The sequence below is a fragment of the Eucyclogobius newberryi genome, unplaced genomic scaffold, assembly GCF_026437365.1.
Source record: "Eucyclogobius newberryi isolate DKJ021-1_F unplaced genomic scaffold, fEucNew1.0.hap1 SCAF_17, whole genome shotgun sequence".
NCBI lineage: Eukaryota > Metazoa > Chordata > Actinopteri > Gobiiformes > Gobiidae > Eucyclogobius > Eucyclogobius newberryi.
In genome coordinates, this window is record NW_027315801.1 from 32,550,780 (window position 1) to 32,568,850 (window position 18,071).

An 18,071-nucleotide genomic window follows, 5' to 3' on the forward strand; every position below is an offset into this window, starting at 1 on the left:
CAACAACTTTGCAGAATTTGTACATTTACAGAACCGGTAATAAAAATGTTCAGAGTTATTTTACTTTTGATCATGTGTTTCTAAGTGTACACGTCTCTGATAAAGTATCACAAAGTTTATATGGGTTATTACCTGGTTAAATAGAAGTTGTACCTTCCCAGGCTTTTCTTCATGTTTATTCTGAAAACATAAACAACCAATATTTTTAGCTACCGACAAAGTAATGGGCCCCGGAGTCAAGGTTATTACTAGACAGTCATATATTTAAAGTGACGGTGCCGAGATAGTGTGGGAAAGTGGAGACATTTTGGGCTTAACATAAAACAACAGCATCCTGACAATTCCCTCCACAGACTCATCCTGTGACATTGCACCATTGGGTTGGACTCTGCAGGCTCAGCGCCCACTTCATTCATTAGTCCAGGCATTCTGGGTAATTACACTGCAGTAAATACCACTCACTGTCACTTCAATGTGAATCATTTTTTTAAATGTGGATAATAAACCTTTGCCTAACTGTTTCAGAAGAGGCTGCTGTGTCAAATACTTTGTTTGCATTAGTAATATTTGCCTAAAGTGACACTACCTAGTTTTTCCCGTTTAAACCTCTCCTAAAGAACAGTTGTCATCTTCTTGGTGGGATTGTAAGTACATATTTTTTTGTTTTTCATTAAATGGTTCTTTAATGATCTTATACTATTAAAATCCTATTTTTTTTTTTAAGATTTAGTGCAAAAGTAAGTAATTATTTTATTTCGATTTTTTATAAACACATTGTTCAATATTTGCACTAAGAAAATGTACATTTAACTGATAAATAGGTAGAAATAGGGTCAAAAACTGCCTAATTTATTTTTATGTTCGAACACAATTGTGAGATTTTGCTTTACATCTGTGAAACTCATGTTAGTGCCTCGATAGAACGAAACATAAGGTGGTTTGTTTTTGTATAATTACAACAGATTTTGTAATGATTTCCCACTGAAACCATTAATTGAGTTTTATGGCTTGTAATTAAATGCTTTCTCTGCAGGTGGATAAGCAAGCCAACTCTCGTACCAATATCACGATCAAACAATTACTCTAACAGCTGCAGACCCTGGGAGACCACTAAAGGTGCCATAAACGCATCATGGCATAACACACGCGTCTGAAGTTTATTTTACCGAAGCCTCCCTGAACCTAAACGCACCGTCAGCAGCAGTGGACCCATAAACATCAGCCGTGGCCATAAAGCAGGGCCTGTGGTTCCAGGTTCAAAGGGCAGAACAGGTCCAGCTCCGTCCAGACAATGTCCTGTGGTAACTGCTGAAAAGAGTCCAAACAAACAGTCATGAAGGAGAAACAGGCTGGAGCAACACCCGAGAGGAGAGGGGTGAGTGATATGCAGAAACTGTAAGGAATATTTCATGACATGGGGAGGCACTGCACAAATTATTCTCTGTCATTTTGCTGCACTAATAAAGTTCTGCCAAATCTTAACTTAACCAGGGTAAATGCATGCAACTCCAGCTGTGTTAGAGTTTACAGATGCTATTTATTTATGTATTTATTTGGTTTAGTTGAAGGCCTAGTACTGATTTTCATGTTGTTGTTGTTGCTGTTGCTGTTGCTGTTGCTGTTGCTGTTGAAATATTATTCAAACTAAATTTTGAAATAACAGTGGCCACGTTTACATCCACACATCAAAACTGATCATTGTTTAATTGCTGGAGAATTATTGAAATGTTCAATCTGATTTCTTGATTGTTTAGTGTTTAATAGATCCCCATCAGCGTCATCAGTACTGCTCTTCTTCTTGGGGTCCTTTTAAATTTCTAGAACAACTCATAATTGTAAGCAAATATATATATATATATATATAACTTACGATCCAGTCAAATAAAACAGACACTTTTTAACACAAATACACCAATTCTTGCTGCTTTTTCTGGTCATATGAACGTATCCAACTGGTACAAGACAAACATCTTCAGTCATATCTTATGCTTGCACACATTGTTAATATCGCTGATCTTTCTTTGACAGAGATTAACCCTGGTCCTCGCCCTGGCTACTCTCATATCCGCATTCGGCTCATCCTTCCAGTACGGTTACAACGTGGCCGTGGTCAACTCTCCTGCTCTGGTAACGACCCATCACCCAGTCCCATAAAAGTATATTGTCCTCACTATTATCATCTTCACCTTTTGCAGTTTATGAAAGCCTTTTACAATGCCACGTACCTGGAGCGCTACAACGAGCCCATGGAGGAGAGCTTCCTCACTGTGCTGTGGTCCCTGTCCGTGTCCATGTATCCTCTGGGGGGGTTTTTTGGGTCCCTGATGGTCGCTCCGCTTGTCAACAAACTAGGGAGGTAAAAATACGAACGAATTATTAAAATGCAAGGCAAATACAAAGACAATTGTGTGTGTTTAATTGACAGGAAGGGCACTCTCCTCTTCAACAATATCTTCTCCATCGTGCCCGCGGTGATGATGGGAGTCAGCGAGATCTCAAAGTCCTACGAGATCATAATTGTGGCCAGATTTATAGTGGGCATCTGCGCAGGTTGTGATTCGTTTACATACGTCATTATGATAGAACGGCGAGTAATGTGGGTGTTTAAAAGTATTTATGTATATTCAACAGGGCTGTCGTCCACTGTGGTGCCGATGTATCTGGGTGAACTCTCTCCAAAGAACCTGAGAGGAGCCATCTGTATCGTTCCCCAACTCTTCATCACCCTCGGCATCCTCAGCGCGCAGGTTCTGGGCATAAGAAGCATACTGGGAAATAGCACGGGTATGAAAACGACCTGCACACAAAAATATGTTGTTCACCGCCTGGTTTTAGATATTCATCTTCAGCGTTTTATTGATTTACATTGATCACTTGAGAGGTCAAAGGGCAACTACGTCAAGCTAGAGATTTTTAGATTTTATTTTGATTGCTTCATCGATTCAAGAGCAATACCAGACCTCAGCATTTTTAAAAATCTTTATGTCTGTTGTAAATGTAATGTATGGGAAGAATGCTCTTGAGCTTCTATTTGAGTTATGCATGAATTTAACTTAATTTAACTAAATAGCATGTTGTTCCTTGGTATTGTCATTTTTGTGTCTTTGGGCAAGACACCTTTCTTGAATCATGCAATGGTGTAACGTATTATGATCATGATTATTCTGATTGTAAATGTTGTTATTATTAATTAAATATTGAAAATCTTCAGTATTTTTTATATTATTACTCATTTACTGTTGAGAAAGGTAAATCTGCTATTGTTTTTTTCATCTGTACTATTATTTACAGAAAGATTGATTTCTTTGATTTATAATCAAATAAAAGATGCATAAAAATCACAATACAAACAAATCCAATCTTGAATGATAAGATAAGATATTCCTTTATTGTCCACACATGGGGAAATGTCGGTGTTACAACGCAGTAGATACAGAGGGAAAGGACAGATAACTTATTGGAAGTTTCAAAAAAACATTCTTAATAGAAGAACTCTTATAAACAAAACAAAACAAAAAACTCTTATTAACAAAACTCCTCTCATATCTTATACATCTTAAAATAAAAAGATAAAGATAAAAATCAAATAATAATAAAATAAAGTAAATAATGATAAAGTAAAGTAAAAAATAGCTAGCATAAGACAAAATAATACTAATACTAATGGTAAGTAAACACTCTTATTTACGTCAGTTATATGCACCTGAATACGGTCTTAATTGCTTGTGAGTATGACAGTAATTGCATATGAATATGACGGTATTGCACAAGGTTAAGTCAGTATTGCACATGAATATGGCGGTATTGCACATGGTTAAGTCAGTATTGCACATGAATATGACGGTATTGCACAAGGTTAAGTCAGTATTGCATATGAATATGACGGTATTGCACAAGGTTAAGTCAGTATTGCACATGAATATGGCGGTATTGCACATGGTTAAGTCAGTATTGCACATGAATATGACGGTATTGCACATGGTTAAGTCAGTATTGCACATGAATATGGCCTTAATTGCTTTGTGAGTATGACAGTAATTGCACATGAATATGACAATATTGCACATGGTTAAGTCAGTATTGCACATAGTTAAGTCAGTATTGCACATGGTTAAGTCAGTATTGCACATGAATATGACGGTATTGCACATGGTTAAGTCAGTATTGCACATGGTTAAGTCAGTATTGCACATGTTCAGGGCTAACAGTGTTCGTTATACAGTCTGACAGCAGCAGGAAGGAAAGACCTGTGAAACCTCTCCTTCACACAACGAGGGTGGATCAGTCTCTCACTGAAGAACACTCTCTTTTAACACTGACTTGCAGATGGGACATTGGTTTGCATATGATATTGTCCCTGAACATGTTTTGGACTGTGCTGTTTGTGCAGGCTGGACTCTGATGCTGGGCCTCACTGGCATCCCCGCTGCCATCGAGCTCCTGCTGCTGCCGTTTTTCCCTGAGAGCCCCAGGTACTTGCTCATTCAGAGAGGCGACGAGAAGAACGCCAGAAAAGGTAACTCAGAAAAGGTCAGACAGTACAAGATGATTGATGCTGCAGTTGAAGATCTTTTCCCCCAAAAGGAGTTTGGGTTCTATTCATGTTACTGACAATACATGCTGCCACTCTGTGCTTGAGCAAGGCACTTATCATTGTGCCTCCATTATGGCAACATTTATTGAAGTGAGTAGTAAATGTGAGCGAATTGTCCCTTTGGCATAACAAAAGTAAGTATTTGTCATGACATATAACAACATTTTAAGTGTAATATAATGATCCATCCATCCATCCATTTTCTACCGCTTGTTCCCTTTTCGGGGTCGCGGGTGACTGGAGCCCCAATGACTTCGGGCCTTAGGCGGGGTACACCCTGGACAGTGGTCAACTCGTCGCAGGGCAAAAACAATAATATTGAAACTATATGTCACTGACACAATACATCTAAATTCGGATTATGCGCCCTCAAAAAAACAATTTTAAATGTAAAATATTGTTTAAAATATGATTTGAAATGAAACACTTGATAAGTTAAGTTATCTAAATTATTGAGCTAACGGCATCTTATTTTTAGCACAGGAAAATATTAACTGTCTCCCATTAGTGCAAACAAAAAGCACCCCCGATAAATATTGACCCCCAAAAATTATTGAACAATAAGTCGATATGGTAATTATCGTGACAGGCCTTCTTTATCAATCAGAGAAAGTATTGTACAAAGGCTCATCAGTGCTTTCTCTTGCACCCGTGTGAGCAGGACTGCAGCGTCTGAGGGGCTGGCAGGACGTGGATGAAGAGCTGTCAGAGATGCATCTGGAGGACCAGTCGGAGCGCGCGGAGGGTCGTCTGTCCGTGCTCGCGCTGCTGTCCAAACGCTCTCTCCGCTGGCAGCTCATTTCCATCGTTGTCATGAACATGGGCCAGCAGCTGTCCGGGGTCAACGCGGTAAAACAACCGTCTTTGTGCTCGACCTTGTCGTCCTTGTTTTGTTACATAGTATTATATATATTCTTTGTTCAAATAATAATTAAAAAATAAGGCAAGACTAAAAAAAAGATAAGATATTCCTTTATTGTCCACACATGGGGAAATTTCATTGTCGCAACGCAGGTAGATATAGTGGGAAAGGACAGATAACTTTGAAGTTTAAAAAACACTCTTAATAGAAGAACTCTTATAAACAAAACTCTTATAAACAAAAACTCCTATAGAACAAACCTCTCATTTCTTAATAAGGAATGGAGGGGAACAGCTAGCGTAAGACAAGATGATACTAATAATAATAATAATAGTAAAATAAACACTATTTTCATCAGTTATATGCACATGAATGTGACATTATTGCATGTGAGTACAACAGTAATTGCACATGAATATGACGGTATTGCACATGGTTAAGTCAGTATTAACCATTAAAAGTAAGCCTAGAGTTTCTTTCGACACTAAACCATGTACTGTTGACTATAAATCAGTGTTCTTATCATTTAGGGTCTAAACAAAGCAAATTAAATTTACTTAAAATGAATACGTCTAATTAACACGATTTAATTAGAAAAGGCATTACATTTCACACAAGGGTTTTGCAGTAATTTGACAGTTTGCTGTTCACTCTTTTATTCCTCCACAGATTTATTACTACGCAGACAGTATTTATGCCACGGCTGGAGTCAAAGCCAATGACATTCAATATGTGACTGTGGGAACTGGTGCAGTCAATGTCTTCATGACCATAGCTGCAGTGAGTAGACACAGATTGTAAAGTGTATCAGTTCAAATGGAAGCTAATGGTGCTATTTTGTGTAGGTCTTCATCGTAGAGGCCAGTGGGCGCCGTCTCCTGCTGCTCAGTGGATTTGGGATCTGCTGTGCTGCCAGTGCGTTACTGACTGTGGCGCTCAACTTCCAGGTACCGCACAAACTCATGTTACTCTGCTGCCCTCTAGCGGCACAAAGCAGTACTAGTGCAGCAAAGGGTGTTTCATTCTTAGATGAACAGTAGAGGTCCTCAGAGGTAACAAGAATGTGTGTTTCTTTACCTTGATGCTGTAGTTACTAACATTTTTACATTTACACCAAGTTATGTCAATTTGCAGCAGATCAATATAACTCCTATTAGACATGAATTCACTGACACATGATTGGACACATAATGCACCCTGAGGAAGGCCACGCTTTAGGCCGAAACGCGTTGGTGCAAATTTTTAATTAAAAGCCATGTTTGAATAAAGGCTTTTTAATTATTTGCTCTAAACAGAGTGCCTTGGATTTTTTGTTGGTGGGAATTTTCTACTAATAACGTTTTTTTTTTTCTGCCACAATTCATACCCACATAGACAACTTTCTCTTTTTGCAACGAATCACCCCTCTCCAATTGAGCGCCTGTTTTAAGTTTACCTTTTTCTGGACTTTCAGTACCCACGCAGCCCTCCTCATTTATATTTGTTCTCCTATTAGACATTACTTGTTTGAATTAATTAATTAATTAAATTATTGGAGATAACTGCCAGTGAAATACCTATGTGTACCATCATATCCACTTTATATTTCTACAATGCAATCCATTCCCAGTGACAAACACTATTTAACCTACATATGCTGTACGATTGAGCAGTAGCATTATTGATTTTATTGCCATTGAAAATATTTTTTTACTGCATCAAATTGTTGAAGTGATGGGGCCACAAATACTCGCTCCAGTGTTGCAGACGGGCCCCTGATGACTGGATGTCTGTTTTCTGAGATCATGGAGACGTTTAAGAGTGAACCAGTGCTGAGACATGAGAACCACTGACCACACACTCACCACTAAACCAGGCTGATGCCACCAGGGGCCCCACTGGTTTATCACAGACAGGACAATGTAAGACGACCAGACAGAGAGTAAACATTATAAAAAAATAGTCATTTACAAGTGATTTACAAGAGAGTTATTATAGTTTTATCAAGCTTTTATTATAAAAAGTGTAGCCTACTCTTTGTTTGAGAACAGGAACTTGGAAATATATCATGACATCTGATACAGTATCTGACACTGAAACAAATGTACAATTGTGCAAAGGTCAATACCAAATATTGTCTCTACCAACACCAGTCCTGTAGAGAGAGGGATTATGGGTGGAAGTGCGTTTGTTCTTCCTTAGCTTTGTGCCTTGTGCCAATGTAAACACTGAGAGTGATTTGTACACATTTTGTATTTTGTAAATTTTCTGATCTTTAAACTGTATGCCATAAAATAGTTAAATATTAATATTTTTTATATTTTATTTTCATTGTGAAGGGGTTCTCTTTAAAATGACATATTGGCTTTATAAATGACCAAAATGTATTAACCCCTTAGATGTCAGTTTGTTGTGCTGAGCTCATAGATTTTCAGTATAAATGCCTATTTTGACAATCACCTTTCATTAAAAGCCAAGAAAGCTTCTGCCTTTTATTTTACATTTTATTTTGCAATTGTGTAACATTTCCTTTTTTACCAACAAAAACGGTCACTCCAACCAAACTGTAAGAGGTACTCGCTACCAACAATTCTAAATTAATATTTGTAAGCTGGTTTACAGGCACAAATTGTCCAAAGATGCTGAGGCTTTTCTAGAGTCACAACAATAAGGTCCAAAAATGAGTTTATAATGGAAGTCAATGAATGACACAAATTCCCGAAACAACTTCTCACGTCGTCAAAATGAAACAAATGATTCTGTTTCTGACATTTGAGACTCTGACTCGAATACCAACAGAAACACTTGAAAATATTTTTTCACGCCTCCAACTCAGACTCGAAGAGGGATTCACTATCAACACATTATCTATGTAAATCATTTTAATTAAAACAAATGATAATGATCTTATTGTGCGATAGTATGTGCGTCCGGTATGCACTGATTACTGATCAATCTTCAACTGAGTCTTCCTCGGTTAGAAGGAACAGACAACTCCAGTTCACACTTTGAACATTTATTGAAGGGAGCAAACATTGGGAGGAGGAGGTATATTTACTGATGGATTTGAGAGGAAAGGTGCGTGGGTGTGTAAATATTTGGTGTGTATGTGTGTGTGGTTATCTGAAAAGAAAGACTATAAAAACTATGTCAGGAAACAGTCGCAAACAGGTTGCAGTGAAAATGAATAAAGGCATGTAGTTACACGCAACGACCAACAGAGGGAGCCCTAATGTGGTTACATTCAGCGACCACCAGAGGGAGCCCTAGTGTAGTTACACTAAATGACCACGAGAGGAAGCCCTACTTAAGGGACCATTTGCAATGAAATATACAGAATAAAGGATTGAATTATGGACATACATGTGTAGAACTTAAGCACTGTTAGTCGGTAGTAACAGGTGGAGCCCAGCCGCGCGCTATCACTTTAACAGCCAACATCAGCACGCAAACAAGCATCTGCGCTCTAACTGACAGAACTTGGACATGTAAACATGGTTACAAACAATACTCACATCATATGGACGCACACGGTACCGATACACACAGGATAAGGTAGGATAAAAAGGCAGCGAAACTAGGCTCTGCTCCTCACACAGTAATGGAAAAAACAGTAATGGAAATAAACCACAGCATACGAGCCTTGAGGAACTACAATGAACCCTGTTGCATTGTGGGGTGTGTAGTACTTTCCCGGGGGACTTTTAACACTTATGGTTTCTCTGCAAAAGTTGTTCGAAGATGGTTATTGTTCATATAGATGGTGTAATCCCATGCATATAGAGTCACTATAGATATTATGGGGGTGGGGCCAAAATGGCAAATTTGTTGGGTTTTGTTGGTTTGCTCCAGAAACTTAAACAAATGCACCAATAAAAGTTTCAATTCTGATTTTGAGAGGGAAGTCAATGGATACACACATTTTAGAAATATGCTGAGCGTCTACAAAATAACTCATGTCATCACAAATGGTCATAGAGGGACCAAACTCACATGTTTAAAGCCATTTAATGTGTGTAGATTTTTATGGCGGTTAAAGTATCTGAATCTCAAATGCAGGATAATACGGGAATTCTCAAACATCCGTGAAACAATGAAAATACAAAGGGTATAGTGAGAGAACACTGTTCAAACAGCAAAATAAATATAAAAATAAAAGTTGACATAATATGTCCCCTTTAAAATAGCCACAGGCTATTATATATATAAGTATACTATTTGGACAGGAACAAAATATACACTTGTGCCCCATCATGAGAATGGAGTGTGTTTGTTATTGTTCTGTTTTAACCCCTGTGTCTCTGTGTGCATCTGAAGGTTCATGTATCGTGGCTCTGATACATCAAAATCAACACAAATTTGTGTTTTTACATGGTTCATTCTTTGGGATTTCTTTTATCAACTCTGATAATAATACAAAATATTCCAAAACAGCACAATATGTTAAATGAATGATAGCAAATCCAGTCACACTTCTCTGTTTTATTTTATAACTTTTGAATATTAGAAAGAATGAACATGTAATTCTGATTCCAATTACACAGCATCTTTTGGCCAGGTGCTGATTAGAGTTTTGTGTTGAAAGGACAAAGTGACCTGGATGCCTTACATCAGTATCTCGTGTGTCATCATCTACGTCATCGGCCACGCCATTGGCCCCAGTGAGTGCTGCTTATTCACACACACCCTCACCTCTCCATTAACTCAAGTGATGTTTAGACTCAGCCAGACGTGTAATGATACATGTTTGACTGTTTGAGACGTGAATATCCGTTAGGCCCTGAAGACTGATGGAGCGTCTGCAGTGTTTTGGTCTTGTGGTTTTCTCTGTGTGCAGGTCCCATCCCGTATGTAGTCACCACTGAGATGTTCAGGCAGTCTGCGCGGCCCGCTGCCTTCATGGTGGCAGGGTCCGTGCACTGGCTCTCCAACTTCACTGTGGGGCTCGTCTTCCCTTTTCTGGAGGTCCGTATAATACAACAGTTGTCTCAAGGCAGGACATCACGGCAGGACATCACACACGAAAACAAAAACATAGAGACAACAGAGGCAAGACTTGTTGAACTTCAGGACAGTAACTTTACTTGAGGAAAGATCTCAGGGCAACAGAATCAAGGGGGAAATGCTCCTTCTTTTTATTGCTTTGAGATAATGAAATTTCCATTGAAGATAATCTTAATCTTTAATCTTAAATTTCCATTTCAAATTAAAATTTTCATTTAAGATAATGAATTTTTTAAGATAATGAAATTTCCCCATGTGTATGAAATTTCCCCATGTGTGGACAATAAAGGATTATCTTATCTTATCTTATAATACAAAACAAATACAAACAGAACAGGACACAGAAAGTGAGAAAGCAAAAACTAAGAAATACAAATAAAGCCGTAGTCCAAAGATTGTCAGTTTGGCTTATGTATGTTTTGTACCTGTCCCATTTGTCCCAATATCTGGCAAATGTGTCCATTTTCAAATTCAGTGCTAAAGTTAGTCTTTCCATTTTATAGACGTCCAAAAGTGGGTTCAGTTAGTGCTTAACTGTCGGCTGTCATACATTTCCCCGTTATTGTGTTTTTGCTGCAGCCAAAAGTACATTCCACATTCAGAGCCAATCTCAAAACTCACAGACAATTGCACATCCAATTTAGCATTTGAGATTCATGAATCCATCTATGTACCTGCTATTCCAGTTATTGTTCCATGTTTCCTGTGTGGTTCTTCAGAGCGGGCTGGGCTCCTTCAGCTTCATCATCTTCTCCTGCATCTGTTTGCTCACACTGGTCTACATCTGGATAGTGCTTCCTGAGACCAAAAACCAGACCTTTTTGGAGATCTCGCAGATGTTTGCCAAGAGGAACAGAGTGGAGATCAAACTGGGCGACGGGAAGCAGCCTCTGACTCAGAACAAAGCTGACGGGCCGGGGAGCGAGGAGGAAGAGAAGGTCACAGCTTTTTGAGAGAAAGTGGAGCAGGGAACACGACGTAGCTCTGACTGTTATTGAGGCAATGTTCCAGGCCCTCACAGTTATCTCTAATTTATTCTCCAGAAATGTCCCTTCTATCTGTATTATATTGTTATTTTGCACTACATGATTTGGATTTGTGATGCTTTAATGTCAAATGTATTTATTTTGTTGTGTTAAAAGGCATTTGATTTACACATTTTTTTAAATTAAATTACATTAAATCCGTTAAACTGAAGCTTTTCCCCCCCAATGAAGGTTTTTCTATCAATAACCAGAATTGGACAAACATGTAAGTTGGTAAGCCTTTATGGACAAAGCAAGACAACATACACATAACATTATGAGTTACATAATATGTTTATATAGCCTGTTCAGAAGCAGAGACAGTTAAAATACCATTTATATAAGACTTTAACTTGCACCATTATATGTATCAACCAAAAGTTTGAATTTTCCAACCAAAAAAGGCCTCACAGTCAAATTGCAGTTGCTTTAGTTATTATTTTAAAGCTGGGGTACCTGACATTTCTTTGTAAATTATTACATTTTGTGTTTTCGAGACCACTGCACGCTGTTTGCATCTAATATTTAAGTATTTTATGTCTCGGCAGGAGCTGGAATCAGCCCCGGTTTCACTTAACTGTTTTAAAGCTGTGCAAAAGCCAGAAAATGAATGCTCGTGAATATCAACATGTCCAAGGGTTTGTGAGAATTAGGAACTACTTTGGTGGCGTGAAAATCAGGTTCTCCAGCTTAAAGCAAACGGAACAAACCCCATGATTGGTCACTCATGTACATCTATAATGAGACTCCAGCTGCACCCCTCCGTACAGGCTCAGAGGGGTGGTCCCCCAGCTCAACACATTCCCCACCATTGTACTGTTGCTCTCACAGGACATTTGGTCTCTAATTTCCGATATGGACAACACATCAGTGGCGGCTGGTGGTACAAATTATAGGGGGGCTATTTGACATGACAGTGTTTTTTTCTTTTTAAATGTCCAAAATTGAATTTTTTAACATTGACTGTTTGGATACATATTTTAAAGGGAGTGTCTACAGAAACTGCCATGTTATTTTGTGCCGTGGCTCCTGAAACTGCTGCGCTATTTGACCGCGCCGTTTTAGACCGCGCCGGGTTAAGGTTAGGGTCAGGGTTAAGGTTAGGGTCAGGGTTAAGGTTAAGGTTAGGGTTAAGGTTAAGGTTAAGGTTAAGGTTAAGGTTAGGGTTAGGGTCAGGGTTAAGGTTAGGGTTAATGTTAAGGTTAGGGTTAGGGTTAGGGTCAGGGTTAAGGTTAGGGTCAGGGTTAAGGTTAGGGTCAGGGTTAAGGTTAAGGTTAGGGTTAAGGTTAAGGTTAGGGTTAAGGTTAAGGTTAGGGTCAGGGTTAAGGTTAGGGTCAGGGTTAAGGTTAGGGTCAGGGTTAAGGTTAAGGTTAGGGTCAGGGTTAAGGTTAGGGTTAATGTTAAGGTTAGGGTTAGGGTTAGGGTCAGGGTCAGGGTCAGGGTTAAGGTTAGGGTTAAGGTTAGGTTTAAGGTTAAGGTTAAGGTTAGGGTTAGGGTCAGGGTTAAGGTTAGGGTCAGGGTTAAGGTTAGGGTTAAGGTTAGGGTTAAGGTTAGGGTTAAGGTTAGGGTCAGGGTTAAGGTTAGGGTCAGGGTTAAGGTTAGGGTTAAGGTTAGGGTCAGGGTTAAGGTTAGGGTTAAGGTTAGGGTTAAGGTTAGGGTCAGGGTTAAGGTTAAGGTTAGGGTTAAGGTTAAGGTTAGGGTTAGGGTTAGGGTCAGGGTTAAGGTTAGGGTTAATGTTAAGGTTAGGGTTAGGGTTAGGGTTAGGGTCAGGGTCAGGGTTAAGGTTAGGGTTAAGGTTAGGTTTAAGGTTAAGGTTAAGGTTAGGGTTAGGGTCAGGGTTAAGGTTAGGGTCAGGGTTAAGGTTAGGGTTAAGGTTAGGGTTAAGGTTAGGGTTAAGGTTAGGGTCAGGGTTAAGGTTAGGGTCAGGGTTAAGGTTAGGGTTAAGGTTAGGGTCAGGGTTAAGGTTAGGGTTAAGGTTAGGGTTAAGGTTAGGGTCAGGGTTAAGGTTAGGGTCAGGGTTAAGGTTAGGGTTAAGGTTAGGGTTAAGGTTAGGGTCAGGGTTAAGGTTAGGGTTAAGGTTAGGGTCAGGGTTAAGGTTAAGGTTAGGGTCAGGGTTAAGGTTAGGGTTAAGGTTAGGGTTAAGGTTAGGGTCAGGGTTAAGGCTAGGGTTAAGGTTAGGGTCAGGGTTAAGGTTAGGGTCAGGGTTAGGGTCAGGGTTAGGGTTAAGGTTAGGGTTAAGGTTAGGGTCAGGGTTAAGGTTAGGGTTAAGGTTAAGGTTAGGGTTAAGGTTAGGGTCAGGGTCAGGGTTAAGGTTAAGGTTAGGGTTAAGGTTAAGGTTAGGGTCAGGGTTAAGGTTAGGGTTAAGGTTAGGGTTAAGGTTAGGGTCAGGTTAAGGTTAGGGTTAAGGTTAGGGTTAAGGTTAGGGTCAGGTTAAGGTTAGGGTTAAGGGTCTTCAACAGGGAAAACACAGATAAGGCAGGAGTGTTTCGACTGGTTTCGTGTAACTTCACTCCAGTTAACGCATATACACGAGAGACAGAGCGCTCTCTCCTTTACGAGGCAATTATAGAACATTTTATTTCCGGCACCAATGTCCAACCTTCGAGATACGATGCACACATTTGGGGTCATCTTTCCGCCCGGGCCTGTCCGGTGCCGGCCTCCTCCGCCGTGGCCTGGCTGGATGTGCAGTGGGTACAACAGCGGCAGCAGCACAGAGCGCTGCAGAGGCGCGTGCGAATGGGCCGCGTGAACAGCACAAACATGATGCAGTTGGCCGCTCCCTGAAATGTGTTGCCGATTCCCTGTTGGAGCAGACGCATCAATGGAACTGGTTACCTTTTTTGCTCTATAGAGGGACTGCCTTGTTCACCGGGGTAAGTTCATGATATAGTTACAGATTTGTTGCTCTGATTTATCTCTATCTCTGTAAGTACTTGGCCTATCCAATTGAAACAAATGCACAGTCTTCTCTGTCAGCAAAAAGTAACTGAGGTGAAATAAGCTTCAGAAAGTGGTGCCAATATTCAATCCGAAAGACGTTATTGCTGTCCGGTGTCGGGACTTTAAGCCTTACAATTGATATGGCCAGTTTGTGGAGCCAATCCCTGTTCAACATTTGTGGATCATACATTTGCATAGTTCTTTAAAAGCATTCAGTCTCCATAGGTCCGTGCCCTCCACATGTAATTACGACCGACAAACCTTAGATGGACCATAACATTGTTTTTTTGCACAGATTCGTAAACTGGAAAGCACGTTGATGGACATAGATAATAAGACCCTGTGGAATGACTACAGAATCGCTCAACCTCTGAACGACCGCGTGGTGGAGTCCTCCTTTCTCCCACGTCTGGGCAAAGGATGTACGTCAAACATCTACGTCACTGTTCACGCCCAAATATTTTAGTGCATGCAAATCAATGTAAACGAGGCTGTTTGTGTTTTAGCATTTTGTCGCCAAGATGAAATTGAGTCAAAACTCCTCAAGATTGAGGGTTTGATCACATCTATTGGGAAGCAAATGCACAAAGGTACACAGTGGTACAAACAGAGAATATTAAGATTTAATACTATGCTAATATGTTTCTCTTTTTCTTCAAGGAGGAACGCGTAGCACCAGACCCGTGCAAGGTGAGAGAGATTTGAAAAATATGAATAGTTTTGTACACGCCACTGCAATAAAAAAACAATGTATTTTACTGCTAAAAGTCCATGATGATATTCTGCTATTTCATGATATTGCCAAAACTGTTACACTTTCAGACTCTCGTGGACTCTTCCCGTTGGTGTTGAACTTCCAGGAAAAGAACTATGGCACTTACGCATTGGTCCGTCTGTCCCACCCCATGGACTTGGATCAGTTCACCGTCTGCGTGCACGTCCAAGCCGAAACTGCCGGAGTTCACACCGTCCTGTCCTACTCCAGCAACGGCCACGAAAACGAACTCATGATTTCCATTGACAATGAAGTGGGACTGTGGATCGGCAACGAGTTCATCAACCTCCCCCACAATTACAGGTCTCAGGACTGGATCAACTATTGCGTCTCGTGGGCGTCCAGCACGGGAGCCGCAGAGCTGCGGGTGAACGGGATGGTGGGCGAGCAGAGGTACCTCAAAAAGGGGTACAGCATAAGCCCAGGAGGCGTTTTAATCCTGGGGAAAGATCAGGACGGGCTGATGGGTATCTCCAACTCGGACGCCTTGGTGGGGAAGATGACGGACATGAACGTGTGGGACTATGTGTTGCAGCAGCGGCTGGTCCATTAAGGGCGCTGGGGCCGCCCCCCCTGTCAATCTGCCCTGTCTAAAAACAATATAATTTTTTCAAAAATACATTATTCTTATTAGTGTAAATGTGTAAAATAATATATATATATATATATATATATATATATATATATATATATATATATATATATATATATATATATATATATATATATATATATATATATATATATATATATATAATAGATATAGATGTATACTTTGTTTGCACGCCGCGTGGTCTGCTTGCGCAGCTTGGGTCACTTTTCTACGTTCCCGTGGGGAGGTTTGGAAAGCGCCCCAGAGCCCCATAGAAAAGCAATGGGTATTTTTAGCCAATCAAATCACAATCAAAAGTGACCACGTCACTATGGTTTTCTCCATAGATTTGCACTTTTTTCAATATTACAAGACTATCTGGAGAAAGGTCAAATGTATTTTTTCACAAATGGAATCTGCCTCTAAGTCATTGTATATCATTAACAAAAGTGGAAATAAAGTGTGTTTACTTAATTAATTCAGTTGTAAATGTGTGTTTAAAATAGGGAGTGTCTACAGAGCCGCGGCGCGCGGCCGAAACTGCCATGTTATTTTGTGCCGCGGCTCCTGAAACTGCTGCGCTAATTGACCGCGCCGTTTTAGACCGCGCCGGGTTAAGGTTAGGGTTAAGGTTAGGGTTATGGTTAAGGTTAGGGTTAAGGTTAGGGTCAAGGTTAAGGTTAGGGTTAGCCATGAGGCTATATGGCAGTGCCGCGGCTCCTGAAACTGCTGGGCCATTTGGCCACGTCACGGCTCTGCATTCACGGTCTATAGTAAAAGCTTGGAGATGCCATCTTTTTGAAATTGTGAAAATACTTGCCAAAGCAGTAGATTAATTTTGTCTAAAAATAATTTTGTCTAATAATTATCAATATATGCATATGCCATCAAAATGGAATAATTTCCTCATCGACCATTTTAATCTTGGCAGTTTTTATTATTTACAGAGGCAAACAGAACAAGAATACGGGTCCTGAGCTACACATTGGACGTCACACATTGTGTTTCTATAGCCTAATTATGGTTGAACAAAAATAAAACCTGTTTAATACTGACAATTAGAATAATACTAGATTATACAATAATTTAGATCTGTTGGTAGATCTTTAGGCTTTGTTGAATATAGACCTAGATTATATGTGAAAAGTGAAACACAAATAAAAACAACAAATCATTTTCACATTTATTTCAATAACAAATTAGTTCAGGGGTTTTGGTAGCATTCCTCTCTAGTCCTCTTTTACTATGAAGTTAGGAAACGAGGGGGAAAAAGTGTCAGGTGTCAATCCCAGGAACCTCTGCACTCAGAGCTGTGTCACTAACCGCTGCGCCATCACAGACAGAGAATACGTGCTGGAACAGTACTTATACGTGCTAAACAGGAAGTATAGTTGCTGAACCGGGGTGACGGGTCTCGCCACAACAGCTAGACACGCGTGCTTGAATCTTCTTTACACCTTCAACCAGTAGTGGCTGTTTTGGCAGGACAAACTAGCCTCTACAAAAAGCTTTCTTTACTTTGCTTAGTTAGCGGTTCAGACCTTGTTGTTTGGAGTGTGGCAATCGTTATGAATCCACTGAGGCCTCGTCAAGTGAAGAAACTACAGTGAAAACAAACCTCTGCCGTACCGGATTTTCAGCAGAGAATGTATTAATCGACTGCTTTGGCAAGTATTTTCACAATTGCAAAAAAGTTCAAAGCAAAAACACATACTGTTGTTATATTGTCCATCTCGTGACAACTCACTGCCACGGCAACAACTTTGCAGAATTTGTACATTTACAGAACCGGTAATAGAAATGTTCAAGAGTTATTTTACTTTTGATCATGTGTTTCTAAGTGTACACGTCTCTGATAAAGTATCACAAAGTTTATATGGGTTATTACCTGGTTAAATAGAAGTTGTACCTTCCCAGGCTTTTCTTCATGTTTATTCTGAAAACATAAACAACTGCAATATTTTTAGCTCCGACAAAGTAATGGGCCCCGGAGTCAAGGTTATTACTAGACAGTCATATATTTAAAGTGACGGTGCCGAGATAGTGTGGGAAAGTGGAGACATTTTGGGCTTAACATAAAACAACAGCATCCTGACAATTCCCTCCACAGACTCATCCTGTGACATTGCACCATTGGGTTGGACTCTGCAGGCTCAGCGCCCACTTCATTCATTAGTCCAGGCATTCTGGGTAATTACACTGCAGTAAATACCACTCACTGTCACTTCAATGTGAATCATTTTTTTTAAATTTGGATAATAAACCTTTGCCTAACTGTTTCAGAAGAGGCTGCTGTG

General features: G+C 39.9%; 2 protein-coding genes across 2 annotated transcripts; both read left to right on the forward strand.

Moving 5' to 3' along the window:
- Positions 1-1,282: 1,282 nt before the first annotated feature.
- On the forward strand, positions 1,283-11,532 carry LOC140363517 (solute carrier family 2, facilitated glucose transporter member 5-like). Its single transcript, XM_072450123.1, has 12 exons — positions 1,283-1,375; positions 2,029-2,127; positions 2,196-2,356; positions 2,426-2,550; positions 2,632-2,784; positions 4,391-4,516; positions 5,256-5,443; positions 6,126-6,236; positions 6,302-6,403; positions 10,021-10,096; positions 10,273-10,400; positions 11,159-11,532. The coding sequence occupies exons 1-12, from the start codon at positions 1,334-1,336 to the stop codon at positions 11,390-11,392; spliced, it is 1,545 nt and encodes a 514-aa protein (XP_072306224.1). The 5' UTR covers positions 1,283-1,333; the 3' UTR covers positions 11,393-11,532.
- Positions 11,533-14,682: 3,150 nt separating this feature from the next.
- On the forward strand, positions 14,683-15,774 carry LOC140362492 (female protein-like). Its single transcript, XM_072448587.1, has 4 exons — positions 14,683-14,829; positions 14,914-14,997; positions 15,068-15,097; positions 15,230-15,774. Exons 1-4 carry the CDS (start codon positions 14,727-14,729, stop codon positions 15,733-15,735), a joined length of 723 nt encoding a protein of 240 aa, XP_072304688.1. The 5' UTR covers positions 14,683-14,726; the 3' UTR covers positions 15,736-15,774.
- Positions 15,775-18,071: the final 2,297 nt, after the last annotated feature.

Excerpts from the sequence above, each read along its gene's own strand:
- LOC140363517 (XM_072450123.1), top strand. The coding sequence starts at position 1,334 with ATGAAGGAGAAACAGGCTGGAGCAACACCCGAGAGGAGAGGG. Across the intron at positions 2,128-2,195 it reads TGGTCAACTCTCCTGCTCTG|TTTATGAAAGCCTTTTACAA; the intron begins GTAACGACCCAT and ends CACCTTTTGCAG. Across the intron at positions 6,237-6,301 it reads TCTTCATGACCATAGCTGCA|GTCTTCATCGTAGAGGCCAG; the intron begins GTGAGTAGACAC and ends TATTTTGTGTAG.
- LOC140362492 (XM_072448587.1), top strand. The coding sequence starts at position 14,727 with ATGGACATAGATAATAAGACCCTGTGGAATGACTACAGAATCGCTCAA. Across the intron at positions 14,830-14,913 it reads CCCACGTCTGGGCAAAGGAT|CATTTTGTCGCCAAGATGAA; the intron begins GTACGTCAAACA and ends TTTGTGTTTTAG. Across the intron at positions 15,098-15,229 it reads TAGCACCAGACCCGTGCAAG|ACTCTCGTGGACTCTTCCCG; the intron begins GTGAGAGAGATT and ends TTACACTTTCAG.